General features: G+C 44.7%; 1 protein-coding gene across 4 annotated transcripts in view; it reads left to right on the top strand.

Annotated features, from left to right (window-relative positions):
- Positions 1-23997, top strand: part of LOC107224611 (transcription factor AP-2-epsilon) — a 216315-nt gene that overhangs the window by 122300 nt on the left and 70018 nt on the right. For 2 of the 4 annotated variants that reach the window (XM_015664732.2, XM_015664731.2), the window contains exon 1: positions 5461-6103. The exons of the other annotated variants lie outside the window; for them this stretch is intronic. In XM_015664732.2, coding sequence (XP_015520218.1) covers positions 5819-6103 — 285 coding nt within the window. In that variant the 5' untranslated portion in view covers positions 5461-5818. Of the gene's footprint in view, positions 1-5460; positions 6104-23997 lie in introns of those variants that run through there. 4 annotated transcript variants of the gene reach the window in all.

Genomic DNA, 23997 nt, shown 5'->3' with positions numbered 1-23997 from the left:
GTTCTACGCCGGCCGACTCTTGACGGGAATTACCGTCAAGACGAAACCCCCCCCCCCCCCCCCGCCGCTTTCCGTCCCATCCCACAGATTCACGATCGACCTACGGATAACGAACGTTGACAAAGGCGCATTTTTTCCGATTTTGTACGTATCTGACGTCTGCATTGAAATGACAAATTGAACTCGCGATCGGTGATCGTCCGACAGATCCAATCTCGGTAATTTTATTCACTCGTGAAATAAAGCGAACCGGTATTTCGCGGTCAAGACGAAAAACGAAGTATGAATATATTTCGAAATAATTATTACCAGCTATTGCCCAAGCGTTTTTGGCGTTGCGAATCGATGATCAAGAATTCATCTTGACGAATGGTTTTATAGCCCGGTCGTCGTGATAATAGGTCGGAATCGGCCAAAAATACGTTCAATGAATACTAATTTTAATTAACGCCTGTTGTGCAGTGTCATCTTCCGACGTCATTCGACACCGTCCATTAGTATCCTGATAATCACATCTGACTAACGTCAACCGCATTCCGTGGTTTAAATGACCAGGGCCGGCGTACGAGACGCGCGTATTATAGGTACGAACGCGAATCGCGTGCATTTCTCGTAAACTGCAGTAGTATGAGGTATACTAAGGTTCCGACGCCGCATACGTTATCGGTTCGCATCGCGTCCCGAGCCTTAACAATATTCCCGCGTATTCCTCGGTATTCCTATATTCCTAGACTAGATGGCCCGGGCCATCAGGGATATTGTGGGGCTGGTTTGTGCCCATATATTCAATAGCGCCGAGGAGGCGCTATCTGCATCCGGCAGCCCGCCTCCCCAGAATAGATGTGAAAATATGCCAAAAGATTTCTCCAGGGAGTGTCAATGCGGCGTTTTGCTCCCTGTAAACCGAGCATTATCAAAGGGCCGTTAATCTCAAAAATGGACCATGCCACCGTCGTCCCGCGGTTCTTCGCTCTTATTTTCTCTTTTTATTACTCCGTGTTATACTTTCTTTTTCTTTTTATTTTTTTTTTTTCTCTTCTTCAAACCGTTCTTCTTCCTCTTGTCCCCTGAAGATAAATGCTTTTTATCCACCTCCCGTGGACCGACTGGTCGAGGCTGCTGCGCCTCTTCGCGCCTCCTTGGAACACTCTCAAAGCGTCGAATCTCACGTGTCTGCTTATACTTTCGTTCGTTCGCAGCAGCCTAGCACACCCACGGATCGTGTGGAGTGCGTTAATCTCACCGATTCCTTCCTCGTGAAGTTTCGGATCAAAACACCATATCCACCAGGGCAGGTGTGCCCTGCAATGGTGATCAGAGCACGGGAGGGAGGAAACAAAAAGAAGTGTAAAATGAAATAGAGTGGAGAAAAAAAAAAAAAGAAAAAGAAGAAAGGAGAACGAGAGAAAAGTCTACGGTATGCCGTAGGGATTCGGCTTCGGTGAAAGCCTCGGGCTTCCACGAGGCTCAAGGTCCGGTATTATCTTGCCCTAGTGTGGATCAAGAGTCTCTCTAGATGATCACTACTGTTCAAATTCACACTGGCCACTGTTTATTAATAGCTCTGGATGGCGTCGGGGTCCGGTTTCTATCAAATTACATCCTACGGGAGTGAAATTTCTCAGCATAGGAGAACGAAGGAAACGAGGATAAGCCGCCTCACCCTCTCGGGAGATTTGTTCCGAATTCGAAACGTCAGAGCGTACCTGCCCGTACAACGGAACATAATAAACCAAGCGCACGAGACATTTCTTTTCCAGGTGAGTATATCGCGCTGTTTTCTTTTTACGCGCGAATCGCATTCTTTCTTAACAAGCTCTGCTCGGTGCAAGCGCTCGGCTCAGGCTGTAGCCACGGAGTCGTTGTAGCTCTGCTCGTAACTGGTCGTATTTGGGTTAACGAATGTAGGAATGTAACAGCATGACAGCTAATTCCACGCTAGACGAATGCTCGTTCGATCGCCGTTCCTGCTCAGGATTATTGACCACTATCCGAGTCCTCGGGACCGTTTGTCCTTCACGTCCACGTCGAGTTCCTCGCTGCCGGAGTGCGCATCGCTGAACGGCGATGCCGAGTAAGTGAATCCGATCGGAATATGGAGAGCCAATTTGCATCTCGCATTTGCCTCTTCGAGATTTATCCTCTCTTACAGCTTAGAATAATTTGTTAACTCTTATAAACGGCACGCGGTTATCGACTGGTCCCTGCAACACGGGTATAAGATACTCGGCTCGAGACTACTCTCACTCGGCTCCACGATCTCGCCGTGCAGTGTCTGAGAGATCCTAACGAGATAAGGTTGCGCGTTCGTGGACGGTTCAATGAAAATTCTCCTCATTCGGATGAAACTTCACGCGTTAACAGAATGGTGTTGAATTTATTAAGCTGCCTGAGATATCGCAAGCCGTCCACGCCGTTCCTCCGATTTTTGTCTCCAGCTCGCCGCGAACGCAGTTATACTTGAACTTGGAGGTTTGGAGGACCCTTCCTCTTCATCTTCTTATTTACGAGGCGATCGCTTTACCGTCCTTGATTCGAACCACGCGGTTGGCAGCGTATGATAAACCAGCTCCAGCTTCCAAGACCCATATAACAACACCCGACCCATATTAGGGAGTCCGGGGAACAGTTAAGCCGGTGCGTGTAGGGTTTACGCATTGCAAGATGGTACACGGTAGCTTCCTACCTCCTAATTGAAAATATAAGCTCGCTCGCTTCAACAATGGTCATTTGCATCGCTTAATAGGAGTAAACAGAGTTCGTAACGCGGTGCTCTACTCCTTTTCCAAACGAGCAGGCTTCACTTCGGAGGATGAAACTTTGCTCGATAATGGCAAAGTACCGCGTTATTTAACGGCCCTCGCGGACTCGGGAGAACAATTCTTACGCCGTTGGCTTTTATGGAATGCAAGGCGTTCACCCATACCTCGCTACACTCGGGGTTTTAATGGTCTCGTACTTTTTACGCGGAACAATTTCGACCGAGTCCATTTCACTCCGGTGTACCTTGTACCCGATGGAGCTTCCAAGAGTTTGATTATCTGGTCGTTTCATGCGTTACAGAGATGGCGAACTTGCCTAAACTCGAGCGTACGAGACCGATGACGTACCTCGGGCCGTAAAACATTCTGCACTTAGTTCGACGTGCATCGGGGAGTATGGCAAAGAAAAAACAAGAGAAACGTAAGAAATCGAAGATTGAGTTTTTGATTGTGAATTGATCCACGAGAGTGGAATTGCGGACGATTGGTTATAGAGGAGATGAAGAAACGCGTCTTGTTTGAGATAAGCGAAGTTATAACGACCGGGGCATCATCGTCGATATCAGATACATTGACGGGATACGCGAATGACGTTGAGCATAGAATGGTAATGATTGGAAATTGTGTTCGCTCCGTGGATCTGTAAAGGTATAGAAGAAATAACATCTGTCTGTTGCCAAGCTTGTGTAGGTGTGTACGCAAGCCGTATATAAGGCTTAGCCAGAAAAGGACGGTGAATTAATGGATAAAGTCAATCGTATATACGTACCGTGATCTCCGAAGGCTGTGTATATGCGTATATACACACTTACAAGAGACACACGCGATACCGAGCAAAGGCAATTAGAATGAGACAGAAGACGGCAAGGCGCTGTCTAGTCAAACACCAAGGTAGGGAACCCGCACGGCGGTACCTGAGCACGCACAAGCGCTCGCGCACACACACACGAATCCAGGTGTACGTCATGACCAAGAACCGAAGCTTGTACGTGCAGCGACAACGAGAGAGAGAGAGAGAGAGACGCTCGTGTAGGTGAACCACACGTTCTCTGGTTATAAGAACTCGGCGTGAGCCAGAACGAGAAAGACATGTTCTCCAAGAAGAGAGGAAAAAGACGGGGCGTATGGAATCCATGGGCGAGAGACGAGGAGGAAACGGGAGAATCGGGGTGGCAGAGGAGATGAGAGGAGAGGAGAGGAGAGGAGCGGAGAGGAGCGGAGAGGAGAGGAAACGACGTCCAGGTGATGATGTTCGAGCCGTGGTCCAGAGGAAGAGCGGGCGCCGGGAGGGATTCGAAGAGGAAGGGAAAGAGGAGAGAGGGGGATCGGCAGGTGCCGCGGGGGGAGGTCCACCACTTGCTCCTCGGCCGATCGGCTCCCCCCTCCTGCCGCGGGCGGCGCCACTTGTTTCTTCGCGTCTTTTAGCCTCTAGCCATATTCTCGAGGGCGCCCGCGCCACGAACGTGTCCTGACGACCGTCACCGTCACCGTCGCACCCACCGCCTGAGAACCGCCGCCATCGTCATCGCCATCGGCAACGTCGAGTCTCTCGCCAAGACGCGTGCGCCGACCCCCCGGGGGATTTCCCGGGAGTTTTCCGAAACCCCCCCTATCGCGCCACGTGCTCGTCGAGCGCCGCCGGCACCCGGAAGTCGCCCACCCCCAGTTTCGTGTTGTTTTCAACCTGATCGCCGCGTCTCGCGCTTACGGATTGACAGTCGGTGCCGCCTTGCGGTGGACCATTTTTTTGCACAACTCATGGTTTCCGGATTACTGGAATCAAAAAGTGACTGGACGTCAGATTTAGCGAAAATTCATCGCCAATCTCAACGAAATTCATCGATCTCGGTTACGGACTATGTACAGCAGGTGATGTTCTTGTTGTGTGAATCCTGAGCATTGATTCCGATGTCGACGGATGATTTATGTGTCATTGGATTATCGGCCGTGCAACCGCGATGCGATGGACGAAGGTAACGAAGATTCAGGTACGTTTTACGATTTGAAACTGTAACGTGAAAATTGATTCGGCCTGTAACGATAGAACATCGCGATCGGTACGATTGACGGATTTTTCAAACAATCGTGACACGATCCCCGCGCCTGTCTACCGATCACTTTCGAACTTCAACTCCGATCGTACCTTAATTCGGGATGACCTCGCGTTCGATTTGAAGTGCCGACAATTTTCAAGTTACTCCTGGTGTGTTTTCTGTGAATCGCGATACTCCGTCGCGCTCTCGTTGTTTCGAAGATCGGTAAGCCGGTGTCAAAAGCACGTTATCCGCATAAAGAGAGAATAAAAAAAACTATGAAAAAACGAGAAGAGTGAACAGTGGTTATTAATACGTACGGTAATAATAATAAACGACACGTACGATGCATGAAAATGACGTCGAGATATTCAACGGAGACTATTCAGGCACCGGCGCAGTGAAATCGGTCCAGATCTGCTGCACCGTCGCGGAGAACACACGGTAGCCGATATCCCTCGATATACATATACCCCTGCACCAGGTAGACACGTGACTGATTAGACAGGTTTGCTCGGCATCGATATCGGTCACACTGTCGTCCATGCCGGCTGCCCGCTACACGCACTTACAATCAGGATTCTTTTAATCGCGGAGTCTAGGCTGGTCCCAGCGGCAAGGAAGGGGGGGTGGGGCGGGGAGGGGGGGGGGGCGATCGACGCCGGAAGAAGGGAGGGAGAGCCCGGAGGAAAGAATCTTACTCCGTGTACGTGGTTCTTCTTATCCTTGTACACGGTGTAAAAATAAATATGACCTTTCAAAGGCGTCCGTACGAGGCGTCTAATTACCGGTTTTCGTTCGAACCTCCACGGAGCTGATGAGATATCGTCTCTCTATTCGCCGATTGTGATCATGCTTGCTGAAATACCGGCCGATCGATATCGCGAGAGCGGCGCAAGGTAAGATCGTCGCTCCGTCGAGCATCCGGACACAGAGTGTCCAGGGGGGAAAAACGGGCCTCTTCTACCGAAATCGGGAAACACCGCCAAAATTCGAATCCCGCGGGGAAATCTTCGGCTCGGGATGTCGAGCCTGGAGGGCGGCGAGGCCGACAACGGGACGACGGCTTCTTCTCTCGAGGAGGTCGCCTCGCCGACGAGCGTCGGGTCGGAGCTGATGGTCACCACCGACATGCTCGAGGAGCACGAGTCGAGGCTGAACGACACCCGGGACGTAAAACGGAAGCGGGACACCGACGGGGATGAACTCAGTCCACGGAAGCTGCCGTCCCTGACCAGCAACAACAACGACGTCGGTTTCGTTTTGGGCGACAATACCGAGGACGAATTGCAGACCGAGGCCGATGACGTAAGTCCCAGACCAACGAGTCTCTTATACCTGTACAAAATTGAGAAACGAAATTTCGATCCGTATCCGCATTTATCCTTTCTCCAGTCCGCGGGAAGCTCGACGATGACTTTTGATTATCCAGCGAACAACCTGATTCGCGGGTTGTTCGCGGGCCTCGGATACGTAAGTTACGTAATTTCGAACTTGCGCACACCTCGAAGAAGCCTGTTACCACGCTCGTGTAAACAGGCGCATTCTGTTTCTACCTACGTGTGTATACGTATGTACAGTTTCGAGTTACCGGCCTGTTGTAAAATAGGAAGAAAACGATGAAAAAACAGGTATTTTCTCCCACGCGATATCCTCCTCGTATTATCGTGTACGCGTACCGTACGTATATATATATATATATATATATATCTATGTATGGTATACCTTACGCCGATGATGTTCGCGCAGAGCTGTCGCACGGCGTCGTCATCTTCATACGAAATCTCTCAGGTATTTTTATCGCAGGGCATTGACATTCTTGTTTTTTTTTTTTTTTTTTTTTTCTTATGTATTTTATACGATCATGCTTATATATTATCTTGAACGCAGCTGCCGCTGCCATGCTCTTTACGACGCGGAAGATCCTCTTCGCCTCCGGGGTATCGCGAGGATGAAAATTCGAAACGAGACCTTCCGATTCTCTCAATGCTGGATGTGGATGGTCAGGTGTGCTATACGTACATATACGTTATACATCTGTGTACGTATATACGTGTACATACACGTCAGTTTAATGGGACCACGGAAGGAGGATGACGACGATGATAACTCGTTCGCGCGGTGGCAATGACTTTTGAATCGTTGTTTCTAAGCTTCTTAGAATATTGGAAACCCGTTTCGAACCTTCGCTTTCAGCAGCGGCTTTGAGAAGATGAGGAGGAGACACATCTCGCCTTGGGCTAGCTGATCTTGCAGCGCGCGAGTCTCCGTCTCTGTCTTTTTCTTTTCTCTCTCTTTCCCTTTTTTATCTCCTCCTTTCTTTCTGTATGTTTGTTTTTTTCCTTTTTCTTTGTTTTACATCCTTCTTCTTACCTCCGCCTCGTTCTCTCCCTCTACTCGATATCTTTTCGCCTCCGTCTCTCTCGGCACACAGAGGGTTTCCCAGTAACCCTCGGGGTTTGACTCACTGCTGCTGCTGCTGCTGCTGCTGCAGAGCACCTTCGGGCGTTACGGCAACGTGTTTACTATCCGCCGGCATCGCGCTTCTTTATTTTATATTTATTTCCATTTCATTTACACACATGTTCTAACGTCGGTTAACAGGTTCTCTCAATTCTTTATATACATATTTTTTTTTTTTGTTAAGTTAGTTTTTTCTCTCCCAACTTTACTAATTATTTTTTTTCCCATTTTTATGCATAATACGTTGCACGTACGCATATATTCTAATTCGCATTAAAATCTCTTCGAGATAGTCCTCCATACTTGAATTATATACACGTTATTAAATATATACACATTCATTCTTATTCGCATTAAAATCTCTTCGATATCTCGTCGTCTACACTTGAATTATACACACGTTATTAAATCGTTAAAACGTCAAACGCTTCTTATGTGACGCTAAATTATTGCACCGCGTGATAATATAATCCCGGGTTTAAAGTATGCACATCTTTCAAATCAAGAATCCCACAATAATTCTTCTCAACAGATACATCTTGTATAGCGTGTACGTATATTTTTCAATATTCCCTAACAGCTTCGCGCCTATACGTTCAATTCCAATAAAATTCCCAAAAGAAATATTTCATAGGATTAAAAGCGCGTGCAGCTATGATTTTTAATTACAATTCTGCTCACACTACGGATTTGCACCAACGAACGCGAAGAGCTGGAAAAATACCGATGCTTCGTGATTTATTTTTTATTCATTTTTTTTTTATTTCTAACCCGGCTGTGAAATATCGCTATCGCGAACGTATTCAAGTATCAGTCGGTTCGCCGCTACTGCAAGGATCAGGTGTTATCCTTGCAGGGCGGTTCTTCTATCCTGCGGCCGAGTGCACCGTTGCAGTGTCATCGGTAACCTGGCAAGGTCAAGTTTGTGTGAATTGCGGGTACACAGAGGAGGTGGCACAAGGGCCGTGGAAGGTGCTTATGCCCACCACCGTAATAATAAGGAGTGTGTACGCAGGTGCTTATGGGCGTCGGGACTTACACAAGTTCTCAAGGCACGCACGCGCTCGAACTTCGTGCATTACGTTTCCATCTGCATCGGCGGTGTGACGTCACAAACGTGTGCTCACGCGTTCCTATGTACACACGCAGGTTGTATACGTGTACATATGTATTTATGGGTAGGCATATGTACGTACAGTTATCGCACACTTGGATCCACGCGTCGAGTGATTGCGGACACTGTTCGGCAGGACGAAATTTATGCCGTTGTTGGATCCTATTGGTGTTTGGTTTAATTTAAAAGTCAATTTCTCGAACTTGATGCCGAGAGGTGGAGAGTCGTTGCGTTAGAAATATATGCCTAGGTTATAGTTTATAGATACAGAAATATACGCCCGGGTGAAAGTGTATAATTATATGTATATGTAACCAACGACGAATTTGTAACTGCACAGTCATTAACATAGTTTCTATTGCCTTGTAGGCGATAAAATATATGACGGAATTCGTTGGTATAACCCGGCAAATTCCTGTAATCTGTACGACGAAACACGCGTCGATTCTTCCCATAATTTAAGTCACCTGGTAGATTTTTAGACGTAACTTTCCCGAAAAAAAAATTTAATTTTTTCGGTTTTGGCTGAATTGTAAAATTTGGTATACCGTGCAGCGGTAGCTTTCACGCATTATAATATAATATAATATATATTATAGGTACACGTTGTGAGGTGAGATTGAAAGGGTCAAGATTAATCACCATTTCGCGGCGTTTTAGATAATGATACAGGCGGTGCGAAATTCGTACGTGTTACGAAGTGATGTATTGCCGCTTGTTGGTCCAAGCTCATGGCACCTTGGCTTGTGCTGCAGCCATCATGAGCCAGCCCAAGCAGTTAGCGCATACCTCTCCGATGATTCGCTCGAACTGACCCAGTGAAGCGCGTCTATAGCCGCGTTCACGATCTGCCGCGGAGAAACGATGCAGATGCTGGCTCTGGACGAGCGAGTCGATGCTGCGTGTACGTACATACGTGCACTTACCCACCTACTTTGTTGCGCACTTCGCGTCTTCGCGAAATTAATTTTACCGTCCCGTTGTTCTTGACGCAGTATTGACGTAACATCGGCTGCAGAAGGCGTAATTCGCTTCGGCGCAAGACGCAAATCATTCCCGAACATCCGGCTGCAAACACCGTTGCTATTCGGCTCTTCGAATCCATACAAATACCTCGGACATCGACGAGCAATAATTTCATCCGCCCGGCACGAAACAATTATTCTTATACCGCCGTATAATTATTCGTTATACGACTCGTTCGTATCGTCGTTTTTGGCGCGGGCGCAACTTTCGCTCTCTGCAGATTCGGGAGGATCTATCAATTATCCGAAGGATGAGGCCTTCGGGATTCCTGTGTTATTGTTCTCTGTCTCTTGTTATTTTTATTTTTTTTTATTTTGATTTAAATTTTTTTCCAGTTTCAAACATCGCAGCTGGTGACGCTGATTTCGGGTATCCTTTTATTCTCCGCAAATTAACAAGAATCTCGTCTTATATTGTACGCTTGCATGCGGCTCGTTCAGAAGGAGCAATTACCTTCTTCGGCTCCGACTCGCGCTTCGCTTTGCTCGGCAAAATCAAGTGTTCCGAGTAAATAATGAATTGCAGTTCTCGTCTCGCCAAAAAGAGGAATTAAATCCGTGGAGTGCAAAACGACTTCTACATCACACATAACGTATACTAGCGTCGGAAATTTTTTAATTTAAAATCCGTATTGTAATTGTACAGCATCAGAGCCAATCGTGTCGAGCGGATATATGAGCGAGGCCGGTAAACTCGCGTGCATACCTGTAATTGCAAATACAGCTTCTGTGTGTACGCGTTTATGCATGTATATGCCGGCATAAAAGAACCGGGAAGATTAACTTTCGTCACGAGACGATTCGCCGGATTATTCGAGCGGTTGTACGTATACCTCGTGCACCTTTGCGAGTCGGCGAAATTAATCGGCGTCTTTCAAAGAAGAGGAATTACACAGTTTTTCTTCAATACGGTCGTATAATTCGTAAAAGAAACAAAGGGAAAGTAAAAGAAAAAAAAAAAAACTGATTTACCAAATTTATTTATACGAGGATTGTGATATAAGCTCGAATATTTGAAAACATCTTTTTTTACCATGCGGCTAATTAAGCTTTCGACATCTGGTATCGAGCCAAATTTTCCGTTATTTTACAAACGGATAGTGTATAGAATATATTCAAGAACTATCATGTTTCGGTGTGAATTGAGCGACTTGTATCAAGCACAGATCGAAGTACCGAAATTATGCAACGACCGGTCGCCCTGCTTAATTATGATTATCTCTGCAGCCGATTTGATGATTCAGTGTTTAACGTATCGCGCGTTCGATCCTTCTCTCCCTTCGAATATTCGCTATGTATTATGGGTATGTGCGACGAGTAAAAACGTGTCTTGTAAATGTCACGCCGTTTCGCGTTCTGTACCAAATATTACCACGCCCACGAGAAGCCCACGTCTCTTGAGCTCGATATTACGATCCATTGATTGAATTATCGATTTAACCACGCCGAAGAAGGAACAAGAGAAGCTTAGCGATAGAAAAGTACAGGTACAATCCAAACAATAATGTGATGTTAAATAAATTATTCAACGATCAATTTAATCGATTTTTTTAATCATGAATCCAATACCGTCGACGAAAAATATGAAATAAGCAACGGTCATTAAAGTTTGTGCAAAAAATCGGTCGCTGCGAGATTATGAAATTTCATTTTTCAATTGTGAAAATCAAGTGTATGATTTAAGCCTGTTCTTTACGTGTCTTAAAATTTTTAAAACGAGCCTCATCGAAAGGAAAAATTCAGGATCGAAATCCGACCATCAACGCAGAGTCGGCCGAACGGGTGTGAATAACGCGAGTGAAAATTGTTGCGATAATTTCACCGTCTGAATATATCAGCAGCGATTCGAGGGGATGCGGTTTGCGCGTGCGCCTGCATGAAACCAATACGGTGAGATATTATCGTCGGGATAATGCAATGCTAATGCGGCGTGCACCGATAATGCATCCCAGGTTCGGGCGGAGAGGGAATTACGCCTTCTTCTTCGTGCATTCGATAGAATCTCGGCAAAGTATAGCAGACGAACCATTCCGGTGCAGTAAGGAAAGTTTAATGGCCAACAATTGCTGGAAGAGCAGCAGGATTTAGTATAACAATTTGTCGGACGGCCGCTGGATCGATGGATTTCCGTGGCAAGCTTTCAGTTCAAAGAATTGGATTCCGTAGCGCGAAGGATTCAGGATCGATCATAGGTACATATATTATAAAACAATATTAAACGCGACGTTATCTTAAAGGACGAATAATATCTCTTTATCAAACGTTAATTGCCTACCGAGTATATGTATAAACTTTCAGTCGGTTTCAAATATCAAAGAGCCGTAGGTACGTGTCGTTAATACGTACGATTTACGGCTAATGAAGTCGGAGCTTTTCTATCGGACGAGTGGTTTTCTTTTCGCTATTTTTTTTTTTCTTTTGTTTTTTCTTTCTTTTTTTCTAACTCTTACGCCGGTTCAAACCCGGGAAGCTGCAGATGCATTGGAGAACGTCGAACGGGCACGTGAACTTTCTCAATCGTTTTTCAATCTATAAAATAATTTTCAATTCCCTGTCAGTAATGAAATAGATAAACGATGTTACTATGTTGTGTACTGCAATAAACCTGCAGGAGGAAAACCACCGACTCATTCGTCGTAACGAAGCTTTTAATCGCGTCTCTATTAACGGGTATTCGTGCTACAAATCATATCGCATTGCTAAGTAACTGATCCGCATATCGCTGCGCCTATCTTGCGATTTACCTCGTTATGAATTTTACCTGAAGATTTTATACGTACCACCTTATATGTTATGTACGTATATATATATATATATATATATATATTGTATATACACACACCTGCTTGGCACCCGTGACCTGTGTTATACACGCTCAATTTTTGCGATCGATGAGAATCGAGCCGCGTTATTACGATCGCGGTGGTAATTGAAGACAATGCTTATACTTTCGAGCGCGTAATAAGCCTGCATCTTCGCCTCTAATTACGGTAATTAAAATGGAGCGTGCCTCGGCTTCTGTCCGATTATTCTTGCGCGCATTATCCCACGTTGTTACATGAGCTCGCGTACCCTTCTATATTATGTACGTGTGTATATGTATAAAAAACAACGCCAAAAAGCACAGGAGAGCACCAAATTATAGGGCAGAACGAACGAATTAGCGGAAAGTGAAGGATCGGCTTAACCTGAAAGAAGCTGAAAATCGGGAAAAAAGATCGGAGTATTCGATTTGGCTGGTGCTAAATCGTGCCTTGATTCCTTTTTCTCCCTGCTCCTAATTGAATGATCCTTCGCGTTATTTTTTCAGTGCTTTCTTCTTCTTTTTTTTTTTTTCGCGCTTCTACATCGGCGCCGGTTCACACTGCATATTACGGGCATAAAAATTTCTGTAAATAAATAGTTACACCGTGCGGTAATAGATCGCCTGATTTCACGTCTTCGGTTCAAACCGAATATTAGAATTTGTGAAAACGGTTCACAGGAGTTGGAAATAATTTCACGGTATTTCCAACGATTCTGCGGATTTGAAACACGTAATTTTTATCTTCCCCTAAATTTTTTTATTATAGTACTTCGAAAGATCGTTTCAGCATCAAGAATTTTGTAAAAGAATTGACGTGATTTTGGTGATTACTTGATATTTCACCGTCGGCAGTGTCGACCTGCAAATAGAATCTAATTGTAAGGTTGAGTCGTTTAGCCTCTTATCAGCTGCAACGATTAGTGAACATCGGTTATTTTGGTGGGAAAATAAAAAAAATGGTTCCCGATTGAATATTGAAGAAAATAAGGCTATAACGCTCCTGCAGATTTTCAGAAAAGTAACATCAAAGAATTTCTTTCCCATTTCCGACCGACAATCAGAAGCGCGTCGTTATACGGTGCATTCCGTGATTATGGCAACACATGCTCGGATCGATAGGAATAGTGGGCGTTTCGCCAGGACGTCACACCCACGAGATTGTACGCGCGTGGCATTAAAATCAGCAACTGCACCGTGCACTTTCCGCTTTCTACGATGCTTTTCTAACTGCATGACACGATCCATGGCTGTGCGCTGCTTTTTCACGCCACGTCTCCTCGGGGCGTTGTTTCATCCTGTAGGCGATCCCGCGCAGTTATCCTTTCGTGTTCGAATCACGGGCACGTATACGAATAATTGCATGTATCAGGTGTTGCAAGGGATCCCGTCTTACGTATCCCCGCGTTCGTATCTGCCTCCGGAATCCAACGCAAAGTTCGCCTCAACGATACCATCGCCTTCTCTCACCCTCGAGCTGCACTTCCTCTTATCCATGTACGTATACATTTACATGTATGCCTTTATATATTTATAGATTTCTTTATTTATTTATTTATTTATTTATTTATTTATTTATACGGAGATTAGGCGGCTCCATGACTCTTGAAATTTGGATAAACGTGCCAGTGAGCGGATATCTCGCGGCTTTATGCACCCACATTATGATAATATAATATATCCGGGTGTTTTTTCTGCTGCGATTATTGCTAGCGCAGCTACAGCCAGCGGTCAAAGACCCGAGAATATGCGCACAGTTGTTTGCGGAAAAATTAATTCACACAATTTCAAGGAAATATCTCGCTGCAAGCGTATTCGGGAGGTTGTACGCTTGAATATCTATACTTTTTTGATTATTCTTTTACGAGATCGTTTAGTGATGAATTTTTACAACAGAATTTGAATCCGTATTGCAAAACCGGGGCCAATTTAACGGACAGTTGGAAACACTGCTTCTCACAAAATCACCAATCGAGATTTTTTTCTTTTTCTCTCAGTAGCCAATTCAATATTTCTGTATTTCTTGATGAAAAATTGAATATTCAATGATACCAAAGTGATAAAAAAAAATATCGTCTTTGTCGGATTTTGAAGAATTATCTTCTGAACAAATAATGACTCATAGCAGATCAGTGAAATCGAATGATTTTATCAATACCAGATTTTTCACCGTTATAAATCGATTCGAGATGAAAAATCATCAACCGAGCTCTAGTTAATAATAAATTTCTGTTTGTTTCTGGCGAATCAACGGAAAAACACCCAGCCACGATGACTAACGCTTGTCGACAAGAGTCGAAACAAATTATACACACACTTATCGAAGACTGCATCCCCATAGAAAAAGTGGCGAGGCTTGTCTACGGTGGTATTGAAGTGACCCGGGAAACGCGCATGACACTTGTCAGGATTAAAATTAGTTACGTTACACGTACGTGACGCGCTTAACGGTTTTCTGGTATAAAGGCGGCGGCCAGACCAAAGACTCTGTGAAATTGCGCTTTTTACATACGTCATAAACCGATTTTACGCATTGAGATAAATCCTTCTAGACGCGTGTCATTAATTACGTCCATACACGTTATACCGGAGTTTACGTATTTGCGATATGTATATACATACATTTATGTATTATGTGTAAACATAACTAGAAATGTGTCAGTGCGAAAACCTGCAGGTGCTCGACGCTGATCTATGCGCGGCGATTTCGCGCTCAGCGAAAATTTTAGTGCATGGTCTTAAATCCCGCAACTGTTATTGAATCGCTTCTGATGTTTTTCTTCTACTTCTTCGTCTTTTTTTTTTTCATTTTTTCGTTACCCTTTTTCCCGACAGTCGTAACGCATCGCATTGTAATTATTGTTACAGCTACACTAATAATTCTCGTAATAGCACACCGTTTCTGTACACAATGTGGAAAGCAAAAAGCTCGGGGCACGGATCTGCAACCGGGTATTTACCGAACGTTAAATTAGGCCCGCAATATATATATATATATATACATTTATTTATATATATTTATATATATTTATATATATTTATATACACATACAATACATATGCCATATAGGTATAATATTGCGCACTTGCAGAGGTTGAAATATACAAATGTATGAGTGAGTCTATAATATACGGGCAAATGGCATGGCTCTTGTGCCTTTTAAAGTATATTTACGAGCTTGACGTTTTTACCCCATAAAATAACCGGAAGTCGAACTCTCATACCGATTAGATTTTATTCCCTCCTGCAATCCGCTCGTATTCTCCTATTGCCAATATACGCTGAGGCCCCAGCATCTTGCCACAAGCAAAGGAACATAAAGCGCTGCCGCTGCTGCTGCTTGCAGCTTGCAGCCTGCAGCCGCAACGCCAGAACTATACACAATTACAATACCCATTAAACGTACTATTGGCTTTTTGCGCGAAATCATTTTTCCCCACATTTTTACTCACCTGTGGTATAGAATTGTATTTCATCGGTATTATATACAGTCGAGTTATGGATTTTTACTGCTAGTAGCAGCGCGGTTTTTGAACTCTTACAGTGTACGGAAACGATCGTTCACGGGCAAAATTATGAAGATGGATTTCTAACGCGACAGCCTTACGCCGAGGTCAATTTACATGGTAATTAGAAAATTTCGTGGGGTCTAAATTACTTTTTAACCGCCGCCCCCCCCCCTCCCCGTCAAGAGTCGGACGTTTTCTCGTAATGGATACCGGGGAGTTGAAAAACAATTAACACGAACATGGAGAATACAAAACGGGTGAAAAAAAAAAAAAACGAAAATTTAGGACAAGAAAATGTGTCAAAACAGTATCACCTCGCGGAATGTAGAGAATACGGAATTCCAATCCCAATTTGACTCAAAAACACGATCTAGGTTAGTCAACACCACAAGATTTCTTCCTGCAACTGTCAATCAATCAGCTGCGAGTCGATGTACGTTGTAATTGTTTCAAGCAAGACAAGCAGACGAAACGTGTATTTATAACAGAATTTAAATAACGCTCCTAACTTATGGCTAATTGCATGCAATAAAATGTGCAGGTAATGCAATAGAGAAACTGTTGCTGTGTAGTGCGCGTGTATTTCCGAAGCCATATGTACAGGTAATAACCGGTAATAAGCGACTCTGTGAAAATCATCTATTATTGTTACTTTGTTGCTTGTAGAAAGTGAGCGCTGATGAATGCGCAGGCGTACGGCATACCTATACCTATAAACAAGTTACAGGTATACGCTCGACGTAACGTACGTCATATTCCGGCTGCCATGCCCTTACACATGAAATTCCTCCTCTATTCACGCACACGCGCAGTCGGTTGTAATGAAATAAATGAAATTTACGCGTCAATTTTCCATTGAATGTTTCCGCGAGCTTATGAAAATTTTTGTATAGAAACCTGACAGGTAGACATCGTCGTTCGTACGTGCAGGCTTGATCCCTTATCTCGGTGAAAACTATCAAAAACTCATTAGGCTGGATAACCGACGGTTAATTATATTCCTCGCATGTACGATGTGTCGGGATATTGGAAAATACGAAAATATATTTTCGAAACTCAGGTGAATTTCTAACAAGTTTATTCTGGGAAAGTATTTCGACACCGCGGCTATTCTACGCGGTTCTATGGCTGCAGTCACGCCGAGTACAGGTGTACGTGTGCTTGTACGCTTATATTATACAGCTCGCGTGTAAAAACGCAACGCGATTAAGCGACAAATCTTACTTTTCAACGTATTAATATTACGTCTACATTTATATTATGTATTATATGCAATCATACGACGCGGTGTAATAACGCGTACAATTTTTATGAATCATGCATCATCGCGCGTATAGTCGTTATATTATAACTGTTTTTTTTTTAATGCCCGATTCGGAGAGGAAAAAAAAGAAGGTTTTTCTTTCCTCAAATCCCTCCCGGTGAGCGGCCTCAAGTGCACAATAACCGAAAACCCGATGTTATCATCATCGCCTCGTATAAACGCGCTAGGTAACGACGAACCGGTAAATTGCTCGTTTAACAAGAGTCGTGAACTCTAGTGCTTGTAGAAATTCGTCAAGAAAATATTTGTTTACCTCGCTCGGCGCGTACGTTATGTCTATACCCAACTCTTGGAGGAGTAGAATAAAAGAAGAAAAAAAAAAAAAGAAAAAAAAAACCAAGAAAAGGAAAATGAAGAAACAAAAACGAGGAATCGCTCATAAATTAAACAGCGTTGAGCGGAGATCAACGCACGGCCGATGATTTATTTAAACATGTAGTTCTAACGCTCAATATTCATGTGCGTATGTATTAACATGTGTTGCGTACGTTTACGTACAAAATTCGTTCGACGCAAAGATAAACGTCGAAGAATTTTGACTGCGGGTTCGCATTTCCTTCGCTGCCGTACCTTTTTTTTTTTTTTGCAAGAATTCTCCGACCGGAAGTTACCACCCAAAGTATAAGAAAAAAAAAAAAAAAAAAGGTAAACTCTTTTCGTTTTGCTCCGCAATATTTATATTCCTCTACTCTTTCGCTTCTTATTAGTTTTAATTTTATTTCTCCCGAGTCCCGCTGCCGCTGCTGCATTCTCTCCAACCCGCGGTTGCTGGCAAATTTATGCGTTCGTGCAAGCCTCCGAGGCACCTGCAGATGTCGGCCTATACCCCCCGGCACTTATGTACATTTAGCTTTCCATGTATTTATGCATGAGACTGCCGGTCGTCGGACGCCTGTGTCCGTGAGGGCGTGGGCCTCCGTTACCGATTCCGATATACCTACGGCTGCCCGCCCTGGGACTATAATGTCGCAGATCTGTGTTATCTTGCACACACGGAAATTCTACGAAGATTTTAGGTCGTCGTGAACGGTCGGGTGGAGACGCTTTTTCCACATCGCGTGATCGAAAAATCGGCCGATCTAACTGCACGTACGAATGTACGTACGTTAATACACTTCGAAACGGAGTATCGTGCTTTTATTTGGGTCGAACGAGTTGATTCAACATCTTTTTATCAGGTCCCCTTTACCTGGAAAAATAACGAAGTTGTCGGTGATCGCGGGAAAAACTTGTCCCAATCGGCAACACTCGATTGTGTTATTTTAATCAAGATTCGTTGCCGAGCTTCTTCTTCACCTTTGTTCGACTCACAACTATGTGATCTGAAACAGCAATAATGTTATACATCTAAACACTCTTGTTGTTCGTCCGAGAGAGCGGAATGATCGTGACTTTATGAAATCATCGATTTACCGCTAGCGAGAATGATTACAAGCATGTAGACCGATCAGCGATCTACCGATCCCACTGCCTAACTGTATACTCGATCATCGATCTTCGGTTTTACACAATGATCATCGTGCTATTTTGTCCGTCAGCTGCTGCGTCGTGCACAAGCTTCGCTGGTCCAATGAGCCCTTGCGCTGATAATAGAACTGGATAATTGGGGTGAAATCGACACGATTTGACTTACGTGTAGTTTCGAATTTCCAGAATTCCCGATTGCCATGGATTTATTTCACGAAAAGAAACATGCCAGATCATCTCAATTGCCTTAACCTTGTTTCGGTTCGGAATCTCTGCGTAAGAGTTTCGCGAGGATCGATCATCTCGTTTATCGGAAACAAAACCGTCGATTCCGAGAATTCCTAGAATTTCGTACCCCACGGCGTCTCCGATATCGAAGTACAAGCACTCTTCATCCCTTGAGGCCAACGTCCAGAGATTCGAATGCGACGTCCGACTCGATCGCAGGCAAATAGAGAACCCGGTTTTCCCGGGGCGCGATATCGCCGATAACCAATCGTCCAGGAACCGGTGTAAACGCGCCTAAGACACGTCGTTATGGATGTCAGGTTGGCGTCCAGGGCTCGTAGTCGGCGGATGGAAAGAGCCGAAGAGAGCGCGACGTCGCGTCGGGAGACATTCATCCGCGATCGGTAGGATCGGCGGGGACAACGGCCTCCATTCTCAATCTAAGATCGGACAATATCCTTGTGCGTGCGTGCGGCGGCGGTAAACACTTGGGGATAGAGAGAGAGAGAGAGGGGGGGGGGAGAGGGAGAGGGAGAGGGAGAGGCAGAGAGATCGTTAGATCCCGATACAGACGACGCTTTTGGTTTATGTCAACCCCGGTTCCATATTTCCCGCATTGTCCGGCATTAGCTGGCCGCGTGTCCGACGTAGAAATAAAAAATCCCCTGATGCAACGGCGTAAATATCGGTTTGCAATATACTCCGATAAAGCATAGGTATCTCCGCATATTCATGCATGCTGCACGTACGAGTACGAATACCTCGACACGGCGTCGCTCGAACCCCGAGCTCGGCACGCATACCTTTTGTGATATATTCCGATATGTACCGAGAATTGTATCGATCTGTACATCGATCTATATCAAAGCGTGTATCCGTATAGCTGCGCCGTCGCATCGACCTCCGGAGATCGTATACACGTGTTTGACGATAAAAAAAAAAGAAAATTCTCTTATCCAACTAACGTATGGTTCCGACACAACGCACACGCCCCCCACCCCTCATATGTATATATAATATTATAGACAACACCGAGTAGTGCACAAATCATACCGCAACATGCGCTCTACGTTGCATTTAACATTATTGTAAGAACCTGCATAGCGGATTATATAGCCGCGCGATATTCACGTCAGACTTTTATCTCGTTGGCAGGAATCGTCGATGCTAACGGTGATGGTCAAAATGTCGAATCTTCGATGAAAACTCCGTCGATCGGAATCTTATGAACCCTGGCTTTTGAATCTCATCGTCAATCATAATTATTCGCGACTCAAATCCCTGAAATTCAAAAGCGGCGTCAAAGTAATTCTGATGAAAAATACTTGGAAACGGGTACAGCTGTGGAGTGATCTTTGCGCGAAGAGTGCAGCAATTGAACCTGATGCTGAGCCTGCCAGGCAGCACTCGATGTATCTCCCGATCTATCTACAATCCTCAACACATCAATGTTCTTCGACATCAGCGTTATATATGTGATTTATACACGCACACACATACACATATATATATATGCACCGGTATTATAAATGATAGAAGTAAGGAGAGGTTTTATAAGCAGAGAGGCGACCCCCCGCCCGCAGGCCTTATTAAGGTAAACTCGTTCGTGAAGGAGGGCATTGTTTCGCTTCGCCGTGGGTCCGCGGTAGGACCCAAAAGATACCTTGTTATTACCCAGGCACTTCACCTACACACCGACGTTATTATATCCAGCTGCGGTTCTGCCGGCGCATTTTCACCGTCAAAAAGCTCCGCCTCGAACTTTGGACGAATGTACCGATACCGTGCAGCCTTGTATGCGCATCGTCTGCGGTTTTGCCGCTCATCTTGATCTCCGTCAGTGCGTAGGTATTATCGCACACCTTTCCTTGCCAATCGACGACGGACTCGGCCGAATAATTCGATACCAATAAGTAGAAAGTCCGCTGTACTCTCGTTGCGTTGATCAATCGCTACCACGTGTCGCATGTATTCGCACTCGTTCATTCATTCGGTGATCAGCCCGTGTGCAATCAGAGATTAATCCCCATTCGCTTGGAAATAAAACAATTTCCAATAATTTTCCAACGTTCTAGGCGAGTTTAAGCGACTTGTGGGTTCAATAGCAGCACGGGAAATTGCTAGAAATCAATGGAAATGAGCGAAAATCATCCGGAGGAATGAAAAATTATTGGAAATCAATGAGAATCACCCGATGAATTGGGAGTCAACGAGAGTTTACACGATAAGATAGAATTCAATAAAACTTGAACGAGTTCAAATCATTTGTCGTCTACCGCGACATTCACAACGGCTTTCATCTTTTCCGTAGTGTGTAATTTTAAACGATCACTTGTTATTTCATCTTGTTCTTTAAGGTTCCCTTGATTTACAACTCGATTATCAACTGGCAAATTTACGACTCCGTTGAGTGAATATCGCCCATCGCAGATATTGGTTCATTATTTTCGATATCATCTCGACGAGTAGTCTCGGCTCGACGGTTGTCATCCAGGACAATTTCCTCCTCCAGCGATGATTTTAACGGACAATTACCGGGGAACATTGAGCGACGTGTAAATCTCCTTGCGACCGCACATTACGTGCAACCAAAGTGCATGCAACGCGGCTGCACGGAGTTCATGCACTCCGTATGCAAGTGAGGCGTACGACCGAGTATGATGTATGACCGAGGGTTGTACTCGCATCCGAAGTTGTTATCTATTGCATCTGAATTTATGAGAAAGGTCTCTGTGCCTGCTATTCTTAAGGATAAATATCGAAGAGGAATATCGCGGCCTGCGAGCAAAAGTTCATGGTTGTTCAGCACTTAATCTTTCAAATCATAAAACCGTCGCTATTTTTATATCTCCTCATATCTTCCACCACCGCTTTTATTTCGATAATTATCGTCTACCCTTTGGTTTCGACTCGCCGATCGCGCACGCGCGATGCAATTACAAATTCCGTACACATCTATAATGATAATAATAATACGAATATCAAGCTCATCACAGCGTCGTCGTCATTCGTCCTCCTCATGAGACAATGGCGATATTTGAAACCCGTGTAGGTATATCGATAATATTATACAAGCATTATACCGAGACTTTTTTCGTCTCTTTTTGCGGCGGTTTTTTTTTTTTTTTTTTGTAGTATATCTTTTTTACTCCATCATTGGCATGTTATCCCGTTGCTGGTAACCGTTAAAGATCATGCGCACCTCGATCAGCTTCTCACGAGAGACTGTAACGACCTGTGCAAGAGTCGGCTTGATAATCGTACGAGATGTGTATAAGAAAGAGGAAATAAGAAAAAGAAAGAGAAACGTTTTTCTTGCTATAAGGCGGGATAATTTGCTCGTCAGTTCTCGCGAATCTCCGGGCGATACTCGATGCAAGAAGACTTTTCATTATACATGTACCTACAACGCGTCGTGCGTCCGTCTCCGCACGTAATTCAGCAATAACGTTTAACCGTAAGTGTACAAAACACATTCGTACCAGCGAATAAACGACGTCCGTATACGTACAACGTAAATTTCGACCATTCTCGCTGTAATGCGTTGTATGTTACGCGATATAAATCGGTTGTAACTTGTCTCGAAACGAAAGAATTTTATTCACGTCTAATGGTTATTATACTAGCGTAAACGCTAGGCTTTGGATAATAAATTGGTATCTCTTGTATACGTTACACAGAATAAGAGATATCTCCTCCGATCCTCCTAATATATAACCTCAAAGTTAAACCATATACGCGCCGCTGTAACACACGGGCTATAATATCCCATGTTGCATGTTATACCTGTACGTCTAATGTATTATTGATCATGTTACTTCGATACATCTCGCGCCACCACGACGTCTGTAATCACGTGTGTGTACCGTTAGTAATTAATTCATTGGCTTTATTGTGTCGGTACGCGTTGATCGTTCTCCGTTCTCCGTTCACCGTTCTCGCGAAACCTGTTCACCGTTTCGCGGGGTTTTCGACTCGCACCCCGCAAAGTTTACCCCCGACGTTTGCTTCGTCGGCCGCCGATGCACGCCGGCGGAATATTGCATAACGCCGGGATGCCGGGTTAACAAAACCCACAACGCCGGCCTTTCCCCCCCCCATCCCCCTCCCGCCACCGCCGCCCCTCTTGTCCCGTTTCCACATGTCTCCAGGGCTCCTCCAGCTTCTCTCCAATTCTTCGTGTGTGGACCGCGGCGGGCCGTTGATCAACCACACGCCGCGAGTCCCGTTACATCGAGACGTTCCGGCAAAGGCTCGACGCCCCTCGGGCCCTGGAGCGATCGGCGGTGGGCCCGAGTTTTTAAATTCAAAATTCTTCACTCGGACCCGCCTTTTTCCATCCGCCAAGGTGGACAAAATTTTCTCCCCAGGGATTCGATTCTCGCGGTTACGAGGAGGGCTGCCGCCCAGGAAACGAGAGGAGAGACAGCTGATATAGGGCCCCGTTATCGAGGAGAAAACTTCGTCTTGAATGACTGCGGTCCCGATGGCTCAGTCCCGTATGTCTGCGTCGTAAAGCTGTCCGTCTCTCCCCGGCTTCTCTTTGTACTTTATTTTTCCTCCTCAGCTTCTTCGGCTTGCAGATATTCCGGCATGCGTAACCAGCGGCACCTTCGAGTTATCGAGCGGACCCTGTTGTTCCGTATTTCGGAACATGCGATCTTTATTCGACGAATAACATCTCAACAACAATCCTAAGAGTTAACACCTTAACAATTCAGTGTACAATAATTATAGCGACTCTTCGGAACGATTTTCGGACTCGAAAAAGACCGATTTGAAAATTATTCGGATCCCGAAGCTGTCGCCAATTTCATTAAATGTTGCGACAAATCTTTATGTTTTTCAATATTGTGCTGTAAAACAGTATATCCGTTACGTTTTGTTTTGAGAAATGATGACATTGTACTACTTGAACGATCTATAGCCAATTACTTTTATATACAGTCAGGGACGCCTGTGACTTATTTTATTTTATTTTTCTTCTTCTTTGGTAGATATTGTACAATTATGTGAATTCCTGAAATTTTTCTTCACCAATTTGTCTGCACAGCAACGGCCAAATTTTTTCCTCCTCCACGCAGCGTGGTCCAAGCTTTAATTACTCGGTGGTCACTTCCACTTGCGGATAAATTTATCTTTCATGGCCGAAATTGATGAAAAAAAAAGAAAATTACACGATACCACATTGACCCATTTACGAGCCAGCGACGTTTGCGAAGCTCGTAGACGAGCTTTAGCACTTTCACGGCGTACTTACAGCGACAA

The sequence above is a fragment of the Neodiprion lecontei genome, chromosome 3, assembly GCF_021901455.1.
Source record: "Neodiprion lecontei isolate iyNeoLeco1 chromosome 3, iyNeoLeco1.1, whole genome shotgun sequence".
NCBI classification, from domain to species: domain Eukaryota; kingdom Metazoa; phylum Arthropoda; class Insecta; order Hymenoptera; family Diprionidae; genus Neodiprion; species Neodiprion lecontei.
This window is presented reverse-complemented; position numbering and strand designations above follow the sequence as displayed.